At 36.6% G+C, this 20122-nt stretch overlaps 1 protein-coding gene and 1 non-coding gene across 2 annotated transcripts in view; both read right to left on the bottom strand.

The window, feature by feature from the left end:
• The window catches only part of PPEF1 (protein phosphatase with EF-hand domain 1), a 68948-nt gene that overhangs the window by 31040 nt on the left and 17786 nt on the right, over window positions 1-20122 (bottom strand). The window contains exons 3-6 of the mRNA XM_054581198.1: window positions 16798-16858; window positions 11298-11461; window positions 5258-5372; window positions 1827-1873 (exon numbers count right to left, since the gene is read on the bottom strand). Of these exons, the coding sequence (XP_054437173.1) occupies window positions 1827-1873; window positions 5258-5372; window positions 11298-11461; window positions 16798-16858 (387 nt within the window). The remainder of the gene's footprint in view (window positions 1-1826; window positions 1874-5257; window positions 5373-11297; window positions 11462-16797; window positions 16859-20122) is intronic.
• LOC129077007 (U6 spliceosomal RNA) lies at window positions 3293-3402 on the bottom strand. The gene has a single exon (XR_008529772.1). It is a non-coding gene; the product is annotated as a U6 spliceosomal RNA (small nuclear RNA).

Here is a 20122-nt window from a genome sequence, read left to right as displayed (position 1 = left end):
CGTTATCAAGGTCTTTTCCCTCACTTTCTCCTTTTACACCAAGCGATTTCAAGATTCTGGTGCATGTGGTTTAATCCACATCCGAGATGCATTTTTACCTGCTTCTCATTGAAGCCTGCTAAAATTCTAATTCATGGCTCCTGCAGCCTTCTGCTTTCCAAACAACACCTCTCACCTGCCTCTACCCAAATCTACCCCAGATAATAGTGCCCACTGCTTCATGGCTGGGCTCTCAATCTCTGCTCCCTGAACACTGTCACTGGTTAACTCTCAAAATATTTCTTGCGCTCATGTGAATGCTATGTTTTCACCTTTAGTTCTTTTTATAGTACTTCTTACCACCCACCTCCTCCTGTTCAATCTTTACATTAGCACCTTCCAGTTTTTTATGTTCCATATAGTTTTCGCTTTTTTTTATTGTATTTTTTCCATAGCATTTAGTCCCCTTTTACCCTCTCCCCGCCAAATCCCCACACTGTTGTCCATGTCCATGAGTCCTTTTTCCTTTTAGCTCAATCCCTCCACCTCCTAACCCCTTCCCCACCCTGAGCTGTCAGCCTGCTCTCCATCGATGAGTTTGTCTCTGTTTTGCTTGTTAGTTCAGTTGTTTATTAGATTCCATGTTGCATATAGTTTTGCCAATGGAATTAAAGGAACATGTTAAAAATCTCTTTTTTTCATGTCTACTCCAGAGTCCTTTCCCTAATCACACCTTAATATCTTCAACTACCTCTCAAGAAAATTTCTTTTCTAAATGCCTCGAAAGTCATTTTTCCCATGTAATTTACTCAATTATTTTCCCTTTTATGTATTTTCCAAAACCTCTAGAAAAATAATTACCAGAATTTCTGTTGTGGTGATTCCCCACTTACCGCTGGCCCCCGCTCTTCCTCAGGTTGTAACTGTCAACAATAGCAGGACTGAACTTTTGAACATTTATATGGTGCTATGTAGAATTACACAAATCCCATTCTCCAAACTGTGCAACTCCTTGGTGTCCTCCCACCAGTCTATCACTTTTACCTCTCCCACAGCTTTCCAGTTTGGCCAGTAGAATCCTCATTTCATGGTAAATAAACTCCCTTCTGCCTTCAACTCATTCGGAAAGACCTCCCTCTGGAAATCTGGGCCTCCCTTAAAGATGGCGGAAGGAAAGGACCTATTCTTCCACAGGATGGACACCTCAGGGTCATGTGTGGGGAAGGCCTACCTGCTCCTCAGAGCCATTAAAACACTAACACTTTGCCAGCCTCAGGGAAAAGCCTCTCCTCCTTCCATGCAGGCCAAGCTGCTCTGTGCCCTCTGTGTGGGCTCCCACTCCCAAACCCGATAAATGAAGAAGAGTCATGGCAGTGGAAAAGCAACTGAGCCCAGCAATGGTGAACCGGGTAGAGAAGAGAGCAATTTGGAACTCACTGTGGGGAACTCCTTTAATACATAATTAGCGTGCATTTAAAGAGAAGATGTCATATGCTCACTTCTGAATAAAATAAAATAAAACAGACTCCTCCCCTCCCCATCCTGTGCCATCTACATATTTATGATGTAATAAAGACCATAAATACAATTGGGTACAAATCCTAAGGGCTATACAGATAACAATAATACTGAACAAAGGCCCAAATTAAATTTTTAAAAAATTTTATGAAATATGTGGAAGAAAAACTCAAAAGATTTCCCTCTACAAGTTTTTCAGGTTCTTGCATTAAAAACTATTATATTACATCTGTATTTGTACATATCCCTACTAAAACTAATACTGTTATCTGCCCTAGGATTGCCCTCCCCCAACAAAAATGCAAATATTTAGCAAAATAATCACTTACCTTGGAGAAGATCAAGAGGAGATCATCTAATTTTCCATGCAAATCACCTGAAGTGCAAATGAAAAATCACTTTCTGTAGGAAATAAAATGCCCATTTCGTTCCAGAATTTAAAAACTGAAATATTGCTAATGTACTCCAAGCATCCTTGGGGCATTGGGTTTTTATCCTATGATGATATTAACTCAACAACTTGTTTCCATAGCACTCTATGGAAACTTTGTCCCCTTTTCTATAGGGGGCTGCATCCAATATTGCAAATATCTACTCACTCCTGCCATTTACGCAGTGCTTACCCTTCTCTGTGCCAAGCACTGTAGTACAGGTCTGCATTAATTATCTTGTTCAATCCTTATAACCATTCTATGAGATGGATATTGTTTTCAGTATTCTCATTTTACAAATGAGGCTCAGAGTAGTTAAGTAACTTATGCAAAGTTACCCAGCTACCAAGTATCAGAGCTGGAATTCAAACCCAACTTTATCTCACTTCGAAACTGAAGCTCTTAGCGGTTATTCTGTATTGTAAGCTCTAGGAGAGCAGCAATAGTATCTACCTTGGCATCAAACCCCCAAGTGCTTCCTCTGTACCTAGTGCATAGCAATAACTCAATAAATATGTTTAATTGCTAAATACATAGCTGTTTTAAAGACACGTTTTAAAGAATATGTTCCAGCAGTAGCATCTGAAACTTAAAAATTGTGAGTAGATAGCTCACATTCTTTTGATGAGACAGTTATAGAAAATAAAAATTAAAATGAAAGCATGACTATAAAACTCAGCCAACTAAGGAAAACCAAATGAATATATGAAGCCACTAATTAAAAAACAAGAGTGAATATATGAATATTCAAAATGCCTATTTGGATAACTATTTCTAGTAAATATTTGTCTTTCATAAGCTCTGATCATAAATATTTATTACCAGATAGAATTTAATTTAGAAAAAATTTTCCTCAACTTGCTTAAAAACCCATAACCAAAATTAACCAAATATATGCAACAAAAGACTCCAATTATAATGGGAATAATAAAGTTAAAACCCTTATCACCAGCACTTATTCATAAAATGACTATAATATTAATATTAAGAGCACATTAATACTGTTGTATACCTAAATCTCATTGCTTCCACATGGTCTCACTCCAAATCTTAGGAAATAAAAATGGAAGGACTTTTTACCTATCCATTAAATATATATTTTTAATTATTTTATTTTCCTAATTGTCTTCAGAGTGACTCATCTTTCAAAGATTTAGGTAGACACAACTGTTGCAACTGGTATGCTAAAAAATAAATTGGTTTCAGCATATTAAGAGTAAAGGTTATAAAAGTATTTTTAACTTTCAGTTGGACCGCAAAAAACAAAAGTCATATCATGAAAGATTGCTATAGAAAGATATTTCCACCACAAACAAAAACATGAGTGCAGAATTGGCTGTCATTTATAACACAACTATAGTCTAAAACATCTCCTATATTTCTTGTGTGTGTTTGTGTGATCCCTGTTGAGGGGCCATGCCAATCTTCTCTGTTATCATGCCAATTTTAGTGTATGAGCTGCCAAAGTGAGCACAAAACACCTCCTATATTTCATGCTTGTTGAGAACCATGTAGCGTATTTAGAATATGCATGTAAAATATGCATCTGGAAATTAAAATAATGGTAAAGTTTTCATCACAATTTCTTTCCCTTTCCTAATACTGTCTTAAACAGATGATGTTTTTAAAAATATGACCCAAACTTTTAATTTTACTTTAAATGATGACCAAACTTTTCTAAGTTCAATGGGGCTATGAAGATAGAAGATAATTCCTATGCTAAGGGAACATACTGGCCTTGGCTTTTCCCTCTACCAAGGGTACTAAGTGGAAAAAGACTGTAAATAAAGGCCCAAGTTGTGGGGATCTTTAAATGAACGGAACTGTCCAATCAATCTATATTCTCTAATCTTTTTCTCATTATGGAAAATGAAACATCGGCCAGAGCAGAACATAATGTGGAGTTAGGATAGCAGATAATGAGGCTGGCTCTAACCAGAGGACCTGATTTTTAATCCTGACTCTGCCATTAACTACCTGAGTGAACTTGGGGTAGGGGTTGTGGGGAAGTTACTACACAGAAATGCAAGGAAGGTGATACATTTTTCTCTCTGGGCCTCAATTTCATCTATGAGAACAAGTGATAGACAAATGGTCTCTGTAAGAACCCTTCCATTCTTACACTGTGTGTTTCCAGGATTCCATGCCCTCTGATTAATTTATATCTTCTTCCAGATCCTTTTATCCAAAGATAAGTCTACAACTGCAACTGGAGGTATACCGGAAACTTCTGGAAACAGGTCCCACTCTCTGGTCTTTATATACACTCTGATAGCAAATCTAGCCCTGGCTCCATAGTCTTCATGGGTAGGCATGGCTTCCTGAGCCTTGTGACTCCAAATCTTTTGTATCCATGGAAAGTAAGAGCTGGCAAGGCCTTGAATAAAAGGTCACCCACTGCTGAGATACGTCATCTGCTAGGCAAAGATGGGATGGCCTGATTAGGTTGGCATTGAACCATTAAAGACTCTTCAGAAACCTGAGTCAGGGCACATCATGAAGCATGCACTGCTACATCAAGTCCCTGTCACCACTATCAGATGCTAGAAATGGAAATGGTTTAATTAGATTGTCAAATCCATTCCTACCTGCTCGAGTAAAAGAAACACGGGCTAAAAATTGATTTGGAAAATAACAATCACTGTTTTGTAACCTAAAGGCTTAATTAGAAGTTAAGGGAGTTGCTGTTCCTTCCACGCACTCCACTCTCAGACAGTTGCCAGCATGCTGAGCACCAACTGTGTTGAATTTCAATGTGTACTGTTTCGTGAAGCAATATCCTGCCAGGCTGGCCTATAGGATAACAAAAATCTCAATCTTGTTATTTAGAAGAACAAGGAACAGATTTCTGGGACATTCCCACTCTTTTAAAAGCTGCAGAGACCAGTTGGAAAAATGTAAAACGGCAGCCAAGGGCAGAGATGAGTTTAATCTCCACCCTGCCTTGGGCTTTCTCGTCCCAGCATAAGTGGCCTAAGAGGCCCACCCAGCATAAGAGGCCCACCTAGGAAAAGCAACATGGAACGAAGATAATGAGAGCTAGACGAAGTGCAAAGAACACTTATTCCACCCATGGGTGGTTTTCTGTATTAAAATGCTGCCTGCCTTTATAAAAAGCTATGAGTTCTCTAATTTCTCACATAATTAATTCCTGCCAGCTGGTATGCAAAACAAAGACAAGATGGGGAACAGTATTATTATGATAGATAACTCTATATTAACACTTTTCCCTTAACACAGTCCAATTTATGCAGTTTTCAAGTTAGGCAAATAACGTGGAACCAACGGGCTCCAAAAGATTAATTTGGCAACTCTGCTCTGAGACTTACCACAAACTGTTATCTCTTTGGTGGGATAAGTTCTTACACGAGTAAAATTTGGCATTTGCATCAGGGCTTCCTTAGTTTCAAATAGTACCTCTAAAACGTAAGAGGCATGGAGTATCTGTGAGGGCAAAGCAGAGGAAACAGATGTGACGAACTAGGAAGAAAGGCATGACTGCACAGAAAGCTATAAAGATGAAAACATTTCAGGTAGCTGTATTTCAGGATCATCTCTAAATTATTTTTAAGTAGATGATTCTAGCACAGTGTCTGGCATATAATAAGCTCTCACTAGAGATTTGGAAGCTGAAAGAATGAATGGTTCTTAGGACATTTATATTCTCATGCTCTTATTTGACATCACCCCTTCACAGAACATTTCTGCTTATTCTTAGTTAGTAAAGCCCAAGAGAAGTGATGGGAAAAATAGGAGACTCCATTGGCCTAAGGAAGTGTGCAAATAAATAAATAAGTAAAAGAGAAGGAGGGTAAGGAGAAAGACAAAGGAAGAGAAATAGAGATTGTTAAAGAGCGGCTGCTCTGCATTTGTCTGAGACATCCTGCCACCTGGGATGGAAACCAGGTGGTGGTGGTGGGTTATGAGAGATCTCAAAACTCTAGGAGTTCCCAACTCCCAAGCCAGGCATCCAGGTGTGATTCAATTGTTGGTGCACAGACGTGAGTTCAGAAAACAGCAAGCACATTTATGTTGTGCAAGTCTAAGTATAAAACATAGTGAACCCAAATAAAGCATTTTGATTATCTCCTATTATGATTATTCATTCATTCCATTGCTCTCCTCCAGTTGCTTTCTTGATGACATCATTGTTTTGGACAGATTTACTCTGTTTTCCTGGGGTTTTGTTGATTTTGAACCCATTGTGATGTTTTCCCTTTTTTCAATTCTAAAATATTCCAAATACATAACCCAAAAAGTAATATAGCCAATACAAATTTAATAGATGCTAACACCACTTTTTGGTTCAGGACTGTTGGTAGTCCAATACAGTAGCCACTAGTCCTATGGGGCTATTGACCACTTGAAATGGGCCTAGCTGAATGCTGTAGGCACAAAATACACACCAGATTTCAAAGACTTATTATAAAAATATTAAAATGTCTCATTAAAAACTTTTAATAGGACTACATATTGCAATAATAACCATATGTGCTGCATTAAATAAAATATATTATTAAAATGAACTTCACCTATTTCTTTTTACTTTTTTAATATGACTACTAGAAAAATTTAAAAAATGTATGTCACTCATATTATATTTCTATTAGACAGTCCTGGTTTACATTTATGAAGGCTGAGAGGGGGGTCATATCTACATATTGTTCAGATACTGCTTTGGGTGTGGGATTCAGGATAGATGAAACCCTTTGGAACAATCATGACTCATGAGATCCTGAAATTTCCATTTTCATGGCTATTAAAATAAAAAAATTATTTTCTATCCCAGATCCCAAGAACATATGATTTAAATTTGGAGGGTTTTCATTGTTAATTTTTTTTTAAAGACAGGAGTCAGGATTTGAAGTAATATGAGAATTAGGAGGAAAGAGAAGAGCCCCTGGATGTTGATTAATATGGAGACCCATCTTTCCTGTCTACCTGAAAACTAACAGACTGCTAAGGATTTTTCCCCACAAAAGCATTCTAAATCCTCAGTTTTCCTTCATGAATCTTGTAACCTCCTGTCCCTAGTTAATATTTGTATTAAGTTCTGGACATGGTATGCAAAAACATGGAGAAATAATTTGAGGCCTATTTTCTTCCAAAGAGCATTTAAATTTTCTTTTGGCAAGTGGCTAGGTATACTAGCTATTTCTAAAATGATCTCAATTCAATCTCAGGAATTAGAGGATTCAAAGCTTTGCTTCAATGCCTAGTCTACTTCTAGTTCACTCTTACTCCTGGGGTATGCCCTCAGGTTAGGACCTGAGAATGAGGGTTGTGGTGATGTCAGAGAAAATAATGGAGTTGGTAGCTCCAAGGTCCCATCCCTTCACAGAAACACTTTTAAAAATCAAGCAATGCCCTGGCTGGTGTGGCTCAGTGGATTGAGCACAAGGCTGAGAGGCAAAAGGTCACCAATTCAATTCCCAGTCAGGGCACATGCCTGGGTTGCGGGCCAGGTCCCCAGTAGGGGGCATGTGAGAGGCAACCACACAGGGATGTTTCTCTCCATCTCTTTCTCCTTCCCTTCCCCTCTAAAAATAAATAAATAAAATCTTTTTTAAAAAAATCAAGCCAAAAAAAATCCCTGTCATAATCAACTTTGTCAGAGCTCTGGAAAACAGTCAAAATTTATAACAACCAAGCAAAGGCTAAGTCAGGAAAAGGCAACTTGAAAATGGCTCAGTGCAAGCAGGAAGTAAAGGCTAAGACAAATTTTTAAACAGCTTGGCTAAGCAGTGAAGGAGTGTACCAACATGGAGCCAATCTACAAAGACTATTTTTTTATCTCTTTTTTGTCTTTTGTTTCTTTTTTTAATAGCTTCTGGGGTTCAAGAAAACTCTGTCCAAAACACTAGCTGAACACAAGCTAAAGGAACAGAGACTTCAGAGACCTCACATACAACTAGACCTAACAGACATCTATAGAATGCTCCACCCAACAACAGCAGACTACACATTTTTTATAAGTGCACATGGAACATTCTCCAGAATAGATCAGATGTTAGGCCACAAAACAAGCCTCAATAGATTTTAAAAGATTGGAATCATTCAAAGTATCTTCTCTGACTAAAATGGAATGAAACTAGAAATCAGTTACAGAAGAAAAAGTAGAAAATTCAGAAGTACATGGAAATGAAACAACATTATCTTAAACAACTGATGGGTCAAAAAATCACAAGGGAAATTAGAAAATACTTTCAGATGAATGAAGATGAAAATATAATATATCAAAACTTATGAGATGAAACAAAAGTGATGCTCAGAGAGACACTTATAGCTGTAAATACCTACATTGAAAAAGAAGAAAGATCTCAAATGAAAAGCGTCACTTAACACCAAGGAGCTAGAAAAATAAAAGCAAACTAAACGAAAAGCTAGCTGAAGGAAGAAAATAAGGATCAGAGTACAGACAAATGAAATAGAGAACAGAAAAACAATAGAGAGAATCAACAAAACCAAAAGCTGATTCTTTGTAAAGTTTAACAAAATTCAAAAACCTTTAGCTACACTGACCAAGAAAAAAGAAAAAATGCAAATAACCATAATCAGAAATGAAAGTGGGGACATTCCCACCGACCGTAAAGAAATAAAAAGAATTATGAGACTATTGTGAACAACTGTATACCAACAAATTAGATAACGTAGATGAAATGGACAAATTCTTAGAATCATACAAATTATCAAAACTGACTCAAGAAGAAACAGAAAATCCAAACAGATCTAGAACAAGTAGAGACTGAATAATTAATCAGAAACCTCCTCCCTGGACCATGTGGCTCAGTTGGCTGGAACATTATCCACTAAACTGAAAGACTGCAGTTTGATTCCCAAGTCAGGGCACATACCCAGGTTGCAGGTTCAGCCCCAGTCGAGGTGCATGCAAGAGGGAACCAATCGATGTTTTTCTCTCATACTGATGTTTCTCTCTCTCTCTCTCCCCCCGTCCCATCCCCTCTCTCTAAAAGCAATAAGCATGTCCTTGGGTGAGTATAAAACAAGTAAAACAAACAAACATACAAACAAAAAAACCTCCTAACAAATAAAAGCCCAAGACCACAGCTCCATTGGTGAACTCTACTAAACATTAGAAACAATAGAATTAACACTAATCTTTCTCAAACTCTTGCAAAAAAAGAGGAAATAATTCCTAAATCATTCTGTGAGGGCAGTACTACTCTTATACCAAAGTGAGAAAAAGATACCACAAGAAAAGAAAATACAGATCAATATCCCTTATGAATAAAATGCTAATCCTCAACAACATACCAGCAAACCAAATTCAATAGAATTTTTACAAAAAAGTATACACCATGAACAAACAGGATTTATTCCAGGAACACCAAGGGTGGTTCAACATAAGAAAAGTAATCAATGTGATATATAACATTAATACACAACATACTGCTGGCATAAGGACAGACACCTACACAGATGGAATAAAACTGGGAGTCTAGAAATAAATCCATATATCTATGGCCTATTACTTTTTGACAAGGATACCAAGGCCATTCAGTTGGGGGGGAAAAAGACTCTTTAAAAAAAAGACTCTTCAACAAAAGGTACTAGGACAACTGCATATCTACATGCAAAGAATGAAGCTGGACCCTCTACCTCATACCACATACAGAAATTAAATGAAAATGGCTCACAGACGTAACTATAAGAGCTAAAGCTATAAAACTCTTTTTTAAAAAATATTTTTAAAGATTTTATTTATTTATTTTTAGACAGAGGGGAAGGGAGGGAGAAAGAGTGGGAGAAAAACACCAATGTGTGGTTGCTACTCACACCCCTCACCCCACTGGGGACCTGGCCCGCAACCCAGGCATGTGCACCAACTGGGAATCAAACTGGCGACCCTTGGGTAAGCAGGCCAGCACTCAATCCACTGAGCCACACCAGCCAGGGCCTAAGCTATAAAATTCTTAAAAGAAAACATAAGGGTCATCTGATCTTGGAAGCTAAGCAGGGTCGGGCCTGGTTATTACTTGGAGGGGAGAAAACATAAAGGTCAATCTTTATGGTCTTGGATTTAGCAATGGATTCTTAGATATGACACCAAAAGCACAAGCAACTAAATAAAAAAAGATAAATTGGACTTCATCAAAATTAGAAATTTTAGTGAATCAAAGGACATTGACAAAAGAGAGAAAAGACAACCTACAGAATGGGAGAAAATATTTGCAAACTACGTACCTGATAAGGGATTTGTATCCAGAATATATAAAGAACTTCTACAACTCAATAATAAATAAAAAAATAAACTTATTTTAAGTAGGCAATGGATCTGAATAGACTTTTCTCCAAAGAATGAGTACAAATGGCCAATAAAAATAAAAAGATGCTCAACATCTTTAGTCATCGGGGAAATGAAATCAAAACCACAAGGAGCTACCACTTTACATACAAATAAGATGGCTAAAAAAAATAAAAAAATATAAAAATATAAAAATTAAATTAACTAGTGTTAACAAAAAAAAAATTGACCCTCATTCATTGCTGGTAAGAATGCAAAATGGCACAGTTGTGGCAAATGGTTTGGACGTTCCTCAAAATGCTAAACATAGAGTAACCATATGACCCAGCAATTTCACTCCTAGGTATATACTCAAGAGAAATGAAAACATATGTTCATGAAAAAACTTGTCCATAAATATTTATAGCAGCATTTTTCATAATAGCCAAAAGGTAGAAAAATCCAAAAGTTCATCCATTGATGAACTGATAAATAAAAATAGTAGAGCCATACAATAGAATATTAGTCAGCTATAAAAGTAAAGAATAAAATAGGCTGTGACATAAATGAACCTTAAAGATATTATGTTAAATGAAAGACTAAAAAAAGTCACATATTATGTGACTTTTTAAAAAGTGAAAGACAAAAAGCCACCTATTACATGATTTCATTTGTATGAAATATCCAGAAGAGACAAATCCATAGAGACAGAAAGCATAATAGTGGTTGCAAGGGATGGGGAAGGAGGGAATGGTAATAGGTTATGACACTTCTTTTGGGGGTGATGAAAATGTTCTGGAATTAGATGTTGGTGATGGTTGCACAATCTTGTGAATGTACCAAAAAGACACTGATTCATATACTCTAAACAGTGAATTCGATGGTGAATTATATCTCAGAAAAAGAAAAAGGAAATGCTGTAAACTATAGAGAGGAGGTTTCTGTTCACCTGAGGATACTTCTATCCAATGTGTTAAGGAAAGCAGAGGGTAGCTCTCACTTAATGTGAAGCCTTTTCCCAAGCAAATGCATTTCTGCTGCAGTGTTTTCATTCATGCATTCAACAAATAGTCACTGAGCACATGATATGTACAAGAATCAAGGTAGTATCTGCTTCCCCTTACCTGCTGCTTCTTAAAGGCCTCAATCAGTATATGAAGAGAAGCAACAGTGAGTGGAAATTTCAGCCGAGGGCCAGTATAGGAGTCTGGGATCTCTATCATCCCTATAAAATCCAACTTAGTCTTTTCTTCCGGGAGGGCGCAACCAAATAGTCGATTTACTATTGCTGGAAAAAAACAGAAAGGGGGACAAAAATGAACATTCACATACTTAAATGCATTAAATACCCTCCTGAATGTCATGTAAGGTACTGTGCTGTTATGAATACCGAAGTATCCCACATATAACCACAAGGAATTATTTGTTCTGAAAGCAGTAGGTACACGCACATGAATCACCATCATCCCTTCCTGGTTATACATTTTACCAAAGCAGTGAGTTCATCAGTGGAGAATGGAGAAAGAAGCACAGGGAAAACTGGTCAATCACGGTATTTTGATGCTCTGAAGCTCTAACTACATTTTTTGCCCGCTCTTACATCTCAGATTTTTACAGATAAGGTTGAAAACAACAATGCATTGTACTTGGTTCAAACATCTGCTGCTATTCATGATCTACAGACACTTAAACTGCAACATTCATTTCTTCCCCTGTTAAACACTTCAAATTTTACTTAGCTATAATTGATTTGTCTCCCTCTTCACATAAAAACAAATTTTCTGATGTGATTTTCTTTTTCTTTTTGGTAACAAAGCAGATAAAGCTAGATAACAAACCATAATGGCAGAAATGCCAAAGGACCTCTATCTCAGAGACGCATTTCTATGTAACATTGCCTGCACTGCCCATTTTAGGAGGTGCTGATATGCAGTGTCCCTCCTTGCTAGACTACTCATGAAATGATCAGCCTGAGAACAGAAATCTGGCCAAATCAGGTAGAGGAAGATTAAAGGGGATATGGTAGATTGATTTACAACAGTGACCACAATTCTCTATCCCAAACTCTGGCCATGCTATTTTTAATGTGATTTTGCAGCAACTCTCACCAAGAGTCTATTTCCCTGGCCCTTGAAGCTGGTTCGTGACTTGTGCTGGCCTAAAGAATGTGGTGAAGCATTACATACCAGTTCCAAGCCAAGGTCTCACAAGGATGTGTTTGTTTCCATGCTCTCTCATCTGAAACTGTGCCACTACCACAAAGCGCAGGCTAGCCTACTGAAAGCTCCAAGGTCATGTGGAGCAGAGCTGAGTACCCTAGCCAAGGCCATCCTAGATCAGCCTGCAGCCAGCAGACCTCCAGAAAACATGAGTGAACTCCAGCCAAGACCCGAAAAACTGCCAAATCAAGCCTGCAAAGATCAGCAGACATACTCAACTAATCTGTAGACTTATGAGCAAAACATTTAATGAAATGTTTATTAAATGCCACTGAACTATTGTGGTTGTTGCATACACAGTGTTATTACAGTAACATATGACTGATACAGAGGGTGATAACATACTCTTCAACTCATTAACACTGAATTGCCACTAATGTCATTAATCAGAAGTTGTCTGCAAGCAGTTTCTATCTTTTTGAATATTTAGAGTGAACATGTTTGGAAGTTATGATGTTAGCAGATATAGACAGAACATGTTTTTTCCTGATTCATTTATTCTGAGAGATTACAGTTAAGAACTAAACTTGAAATTTTTTTCTAGAGCCATATTTGGTCATTTAAAAACAGTTTCTAAGTTGTTGTGTATCCAATATGATCTTTCATAAGTAGTTGAATTTAGGAGTAATAATATCTGTTTTCAATGTGGTCCAGCAGGTTATTTTTCCTTTGGATTTGGTTTGAGATTTGCAAATAACTTAATTATTTCATTTTATGTTTGAAAACTAGAAATGCAGAGCATCTTAGTAAATTTTATCTCAGATTCATTATGTAGGCAGTAAAGCCTAAATACTCTACTGAACTACCATAATGATCATTCTACTCATTTCTAATTGGTAGTCATTCTGAGAGATGCATCTTGTTATAAGAAAAAACTTTCCTCTTCTTAACTCTATACACTGAAATATTAGGCTCCTCTTGGGAAAACAACAACAAAAACAAAACAACCCCAGCAGTTTCACCATATCATCTTACAATGGACTAATTGAGCAATCCCAACTCTGTGAGATATAAACAAGAAATGACTTTCTTTTCCCAATCATTGCCTTCACCTATGCTCTGTCTACTCTCCCTTTCTCATCAGCTGACACATCAAGACAATTCCATTAATTCAGGTTATTAAAAGTCAGTCTTATTTTTTTAAGAAAAGAATAAAAATAGTTTTTCTTCTTAAAAGATAAAAGCTAATATAAGTCATATATAAAAGCAATTAAAAGCTTTAACATTTCAAATGCAAGAACTGTCTTTGTCAGCTATAACTAATTATAATTTAATAAATGCTAAAAATATATGGAGATTTGTACATTTAATTAGAATTAATTCTTACCTATTTATTTCACAATTCTGTCAACATGAATCTAGACTAATTAAATATAATAAAATTTTGAATTGTAACCTAATGATACTCTTACAAGCTCTTCTAAAGAAAGTACCTCAAAAATGTCCCCTATATGCAATTTTCTCTTTGATCCAGTACAGACTGAAAATCTGGGTAGGAATAATTTTAAGTCCATAATTTAAAAACAAAACAAAACAATTTCTGCCTCTACCATCCACATCATTTTGAAAACAAGCTCCAGATATTGGAAAAAGAAAAGCACCAATTGAACTGCATATATACTTGTTTCATTTCTAAATTATGAATCTGGATTGAAACAGTTGGGTGTCCATATAATAAACTCAATAGTTGCCAAAATGATATTTCATAAAATATAATAACTGTTTACAGTTATTGTAACTGGAACATGACATATTGTGGACTGGAATGTGCATGAGTGAACAATGACAACTTCACTGCACTAGTCAGTGGGGGCAGTAGATGCCATTGAGTGAGCATGTGTACTGTGTGGCCATTGCATTCAAGATGACTGAATGAGTGTATCAATGAATCTGTATCAAGCTTTGCATTAAGCTTGAACGTTCCTCCATGGAAACTATTCGGATGATTCAGAGGCTGCAGCTCTGGGCAACTGGTGATTGGCAGCTTCATAACAATGCACTTGCTCATACTTCACATCTTGTGCAGAATTTTTTGGCAAAACATCAAATAACCCAGGTGACTCAGCCCTGCTACAGCTCAGATTTGGCACCCTGTAACTTCTGGCTTTTCCCAAAACTAAAATCACCTTTGAAAGGGAAGAGATTTTAGACTGTAGATGAGATTCAGGAAAATACTACAGGGCAGCTGATGGCGATTGGGAGAACTGTGTGAGGTCTCATGGTGCCTACTCTGAAGGGGACTAAGGTGTCATTGTCCTATGCACAATGTTCTTATATCTTGTATCTTCTTCAATAAATGTCTTTTTGCCATATTACATGGCTGGATATCTTTTGGACAGACCTTGTACATATATAGACCAAAATGGGCATGTACAAGAATATGCATAGGAGTACCATTTAAATTACCAAAACTGAAAACAACTCAGAAGTCCATAAACAGCAGAATGAATAAACAGTAGAATGGATACATTTTGGTATATTCATAAAGTGAAATACTATTCAGCAATAAGAAGGACCAAATTGCAACAATATTGGATGACTCTCAAAAATACTATGTTGGGTAAAAGAAGCCAAATTCAAAGCCCTATGCTTTCATTTATTTAGAGAAGTTCAAAAACAAGGAAAGTTAATCTGGGATATAGAAGTCATCAAAGTAGTGATGGGGTGGGCAGGTAGTGATTGGAGAGGGACGGGGTGTTTCTGTGGTTCTGATAATGTTTTATTTTGTGTGTGTATGTGTATGTGTATTCTGGTTGTTCTTTTTACTTTTATTTTTAGTGTTTATATTGTTACAGTTTTTCCTGCTTTTTCTCCCTTTGCCCACCTCCAGCCAGTCCCACCCTCTCTCTATCCCAAGCCAATCCCCATATTGTTATCCATGTCCATGGGTTGTGTGATAAGGTTTTATTTCTTGTTCTGGGTGCAGGTTACAAGGGTATGTTTACTTTGAGAAAATCTATTGAGCCATATACTTATGATTTGTATACTTTTCTATAATGCAAAGTTTTTTCATAAAGTTTACATAAGAAGATTAAGCCACTGTCCCCTTCTTTGATAAAATTTTAAATATATTTTTAAATCACCTGCAGAATTTTTTAAATGTAGGTTAAAAAAAAACAAAACAGAGACTGAGTAAATCTCTCTGGGCTGGAACTCAGCCATCAATGGCTATGAATCTCCATAACTAATTCTGATGCACAGGCCAGACTGAAATATTAAGTTATTAGCAGAAAGAGTGCTACTTCATTTCATTATTATTATATTTCCTTTCAGAAATATTTTTGCCAAAGAACATGAAGCACAAACAACTCTGTTCAGATTGCAATTATCTAAAAGAAAGGAAATGACAAAATACCTACTTCCACCCACTCCCCACTCTTCAGGTTTGGCTATTCCACCATTCATAAAGCTTCCCTACATCATTAAATGCTTTAATTAGTTTCATACATATGCATTTAGATAAAAGCATGACATCAAACCACCGTTCTTTTGCCACTTCAAAGAGTGTTCACTAGATTATTTAAAATATGCTCTTAGATGCCATAAATACTTTATTTTTGAATATTGATCAGTTTTTTAATTGATTTTTTTAGTGAGAAAAAAATCAATTTTATTGTTACACTTATTTATGCATTCATTGGTTTATCCTCTTATGTGCCCTGACTGGGGATCGAACCTGCAACCTTGGTGTATCAGGACAATGTTCTAACCAACTGAGCTACCTGGCCAGGGAAGATGCCATAAACATTTTTAATTAGAGCAAAAAATTGTTGCCACAAATTAAAAAATTTTAAATTCTAGCATCTACCTTGAGGATAACATGCAGATCTTAATTTGCAGGAAAAATACATGCCTTGTTAAAAAAAAACTATTCAAATCATTTTCTGAACCACACCTATGTTGTCTGTCTCTGAAATGATTCATTTAGTCATTTCAGAATGACTAAATAAATGACAGATAAATAGACACATAGATATCTATGCAGAAAACAAGAGATACGATGGAGCTGTGTTTAATTCACCATTTCCCCCAGACCTGTTTCATAAAACATTCAGATCTCTCAGCACAAAAGTTTCATGGATAAAGAATAAGATCCTCCTTACTAAGCTACTATTATACATCAATAGATTGTGATTCAGAGGAAGTATTTAAAAAGCTAACGTTGAATGAAATCTAATTCAGTTTTTTGAAAGTGAAAGAATTAAATGGTCTATTTAGTTGACACCCATCAGAGAAGAAAAAAGCCAGCTGAACTGATTTCGCCAGTTGTTTCATGTCACATAGAAAAGACAGGTGGGCATCTTTTAAAATGTTTCATGTTCTCCTATCTTCAGAGTTTACATCCCTTGATGAGGAAAATTTAATATTTAATGACTGCTTTCCAAAAGAATACGTTTTTACTTACATGGATCTTTCTCTTTTATACATGCGTAGTTTTCCAACATGAAGGAAAAGAAATCCGATAACTGGACAAAATAAAAATACATTAGTCAATTAATGAACCTTAAACAGCTACCGTGGCAAAGGCTGTTGGTGTTCCATGCAAGACCCTTTACTTTTTGGGGCGCTCATCCCCCAGCTGCAGTAGGTCCCACCTCTACCTGCCCTCCCCCCTCCCAAGGATTCCCCTTGGCAGATGGGTGGCACCTTCCCCAGAGTTGCATAGGATACCATATATTCACCCTCCTGTGGGGGCTGCCCATAGAAAATGACTAACTGAAACAAGCTGGTTTACAGCCCAGGCCCCACCTCCCTTGCCAATGGGTGGGATAAACTGTGATGCATTTCACACTTCAGAGCTCCCAATGGGATCAGGCTAAGGTCAAGCTTTTCCAGAAAACATATTTTTTCCTAGTTTCTCCTCCTGTCTAATCTTGATTCTCTCACATCCTTAAAGGTTTCTCCTGAGAACACTCTCAGGAAATCACTTGTACTGGAATCCCTGCCTTAAAGATTCTACTTCTAGGAAACCAACCTAAGATGGCTACTAGATTTTATCCATTATGATCTCTTCTTTTCTTTTTGGTAGTGAAATGAAGAGTTAAGGGAGACTCTTAAGTGTCAGAATATATTTGGGAAACGAAATAAGGAAGGAGGGAGGGAGGAAAAGATGGAAATCCACCAGCATTCCACCTAGACGCCCCCTCTATGCCTACCAGTTATCTGCAAGGGCCTGCATTTATACAGCATAAATGACTTCTCCAAGCCCTGCCTCCCATAAAGAGTGAACATTGAGGAACCTTATCAACCTGGGAATAGGTCTGGCAGTTGAGGGAAGGACGACTTTCCACACAAATATAAAAATGTATAATTTTAATACCATTGATGGGTTTGTCAATTAAGAGTTAATAGACAACAAACAAGTGCTGGTGAGGATGTGGAGAAAAGGGAACCCTAGTACACTGCTGGTGGGAATGCAGACTGGTGTAGCCACAACGGAACACAGTATGGGGTTTCCTCAAAAAATCAAAAGTGGAACTGCCATTTGACCCAGCAATCCCATTTCTGGGAATATATATATCCTAAGAATCCTGAAGCACCAATCAGAAAGAATATATGCACCCCTATGTTCACCGCACCATTATTTACAATTGCCAAGATCTGGAAATAGCCCTAGTGCCCATCAGTAAGTGACTGGATAAAAAAGCTGTAGTACATTTATACAATGGAATATTATGAAGCTGTGAAAAAAGAAAGAACTCCTACCCTTTGCAACAGCATGGGTGGAACTGGAAGGTATTATGCTAAGCAACATAAGCCAGAGAAAGACAAATACCATATGATCTCACTTATATGTGGAATCTAGTGAACAAAATGAGGTGACAAAAAAAAATAGAACCAGAGGAATAGATACATGAAACAGACAGACAGAACTCAGAGAGGAGGGAGGTGGAGGGGACTGGATAAAAGGAGGTGAAGGGATTAGCCAAAGAACATATATGCATTTATGCATTGTCCATGAGCAGACAATAGTGTGATGAAGGCCAGGGGAGGGGGAGGGGGTTTGGGGGGTGTGTGGGGGTGAGCAAAGGAAGGGAAATAGGAGACATGTATAATAGTGTCAACAGTAAAAAAATTAAATAAATAAATGAATGAATGAAAGAGCTAATAGAAACCACAATGAAATATCACGTCACCCACACTAAGATGGCTATAATAAAAAAGACCAATAACAACAAGTGTTGTCAAAGATGTGGCAAAATTGCTCATACACTGCTAGCAGGAATGTAAAATGGAGCAGCTGCTTTGGAAAACAATTTCCAAAATTTTTTTTTCACCACTTACTCAAAAAGTTAAACAGAGAGTTACCAGATGATCCCACAGTTCCACTTCTAAGTATACACCCAAAAGAACTGAAAATATGTGTTCCCACAAAAACTTGCACACAAATATTCATAGCAGCATTATTTATAATAGTAAAAAAATGGAAACAGTTCAAATGATCTATCCACTAAGAAATGAATAAACAAAATATGTAATATCCATACACTGGAATATTTTTCAGCCATAAGAAGGAATGAAGTACTAATACATGCTATAACACGGATGAATATTGAAGACATTATGCTAAGAGAAAGAAGTCAGACACCAAAGGATCACATATTGTGTTATTCTATTTATATGAAATGTCCAGAAAAGGCAAATCCATAAAAACAGAAAACAGATTAGTGGTTGCCAGGGAGTGGGGAGTGACTGCTAATGAGTATAGATATTTTTTGGGGGGAGGGGCAATGAAAATGTTCTAAAATTTATTGTAGTAATGGTTATAACTTTGGAAATATACTAAAGACTATAAAGATATATTAAATTTTACACTTTAACTGAACTGTATCTCAATAAATCTGTTATTAAAAAAGAGTCAATATTAAAGAATGCACTAATACTGGAATGTACGCATATAAAACATATCAATTTGAAAGCTCACTCTACCTCTATATTTATCACTATATTCCATAGTACTTAAGAGGACAGCCCCCCTAAAAAAATAAAATAAATAAAATAAAACTCAATGAAAGTTGGGAGGAAAAAAAAAGGACAGCCCATACTGTGAGCTCCTAATCAGGGCAAAGGGAGAATCTGATTGAATCATAGTATATAATTTTTATAATTGCCAAGAATAAATTCGGCAATTTCTTTGAGTCCTTTTGAAATTGTCTTAATTACTTTTTAAAGATTATGTGGTAAATAAATTTACAGATAAGTATGATTGTTGAAAACTACAAGCAATACAGAATGAAAATGAGAATTCCTCTCCCACCCACTCCCCACCCATCAATACCAGTCCTGTCCCCAGAAATAATCACTGGAAATACTTCACTGCATATCTTTTTCCAGTATTTTGCTGTATGTTTAATTTTCTTTCACATATATGGGATAAAACTTTATATAGTGTTCTACAAGTTGATTTTTTATTAACAATTATATTGGAGATCTAAGATCTTTTTATTATGAAAAAGTACTTTTTTTCAATTGATAAGCATTAAAGCTGGATTTATATATTGTTTTGTGCAAGCTTGAAAAAGGTCTTCCTCATCCATCTACACTTTCTTATAGAACTTTCACAGGTTTCCAGGAAATTCTTCCATTTCTCAACTCCTTACAGTGTTTTTTCCTTCATAAAGTAACAACTTTACTTCCTACTGGAGCACATACTCCAAAATAGAGTAAGATCCTTTTTATTAGTTAACTAGACAGCTGGTAGCCCTCTTAAAAATGTGAACTTCAGAACT

The sequence above is a fragment of the Pteronotus mesoamericanus genome, unplaced genomic scaffold, assembly GCF_021234165.1.
Source record: "Pteronotus mesoamericanus isolate MK-2021 breed Mesoamerican mustached bat unplaced genomic scaffold, CSHL_Meso_final contig_65, whole genome shotgun sequence".
In the NCBI taxonomy this organism is placed as follows: domain Eukaryota; kingdom Metazoa; phylum Chordata; class Mammalia; order Chiroptera; family Mormoopidae; genus Pteronotus; species Pteronotus mesoamericanus.
The sequence above is the reverse complement of the archived record's forward strand: the minus strand, read 5'-3'. Positions and strand labels throughout refer to the sequence as shown.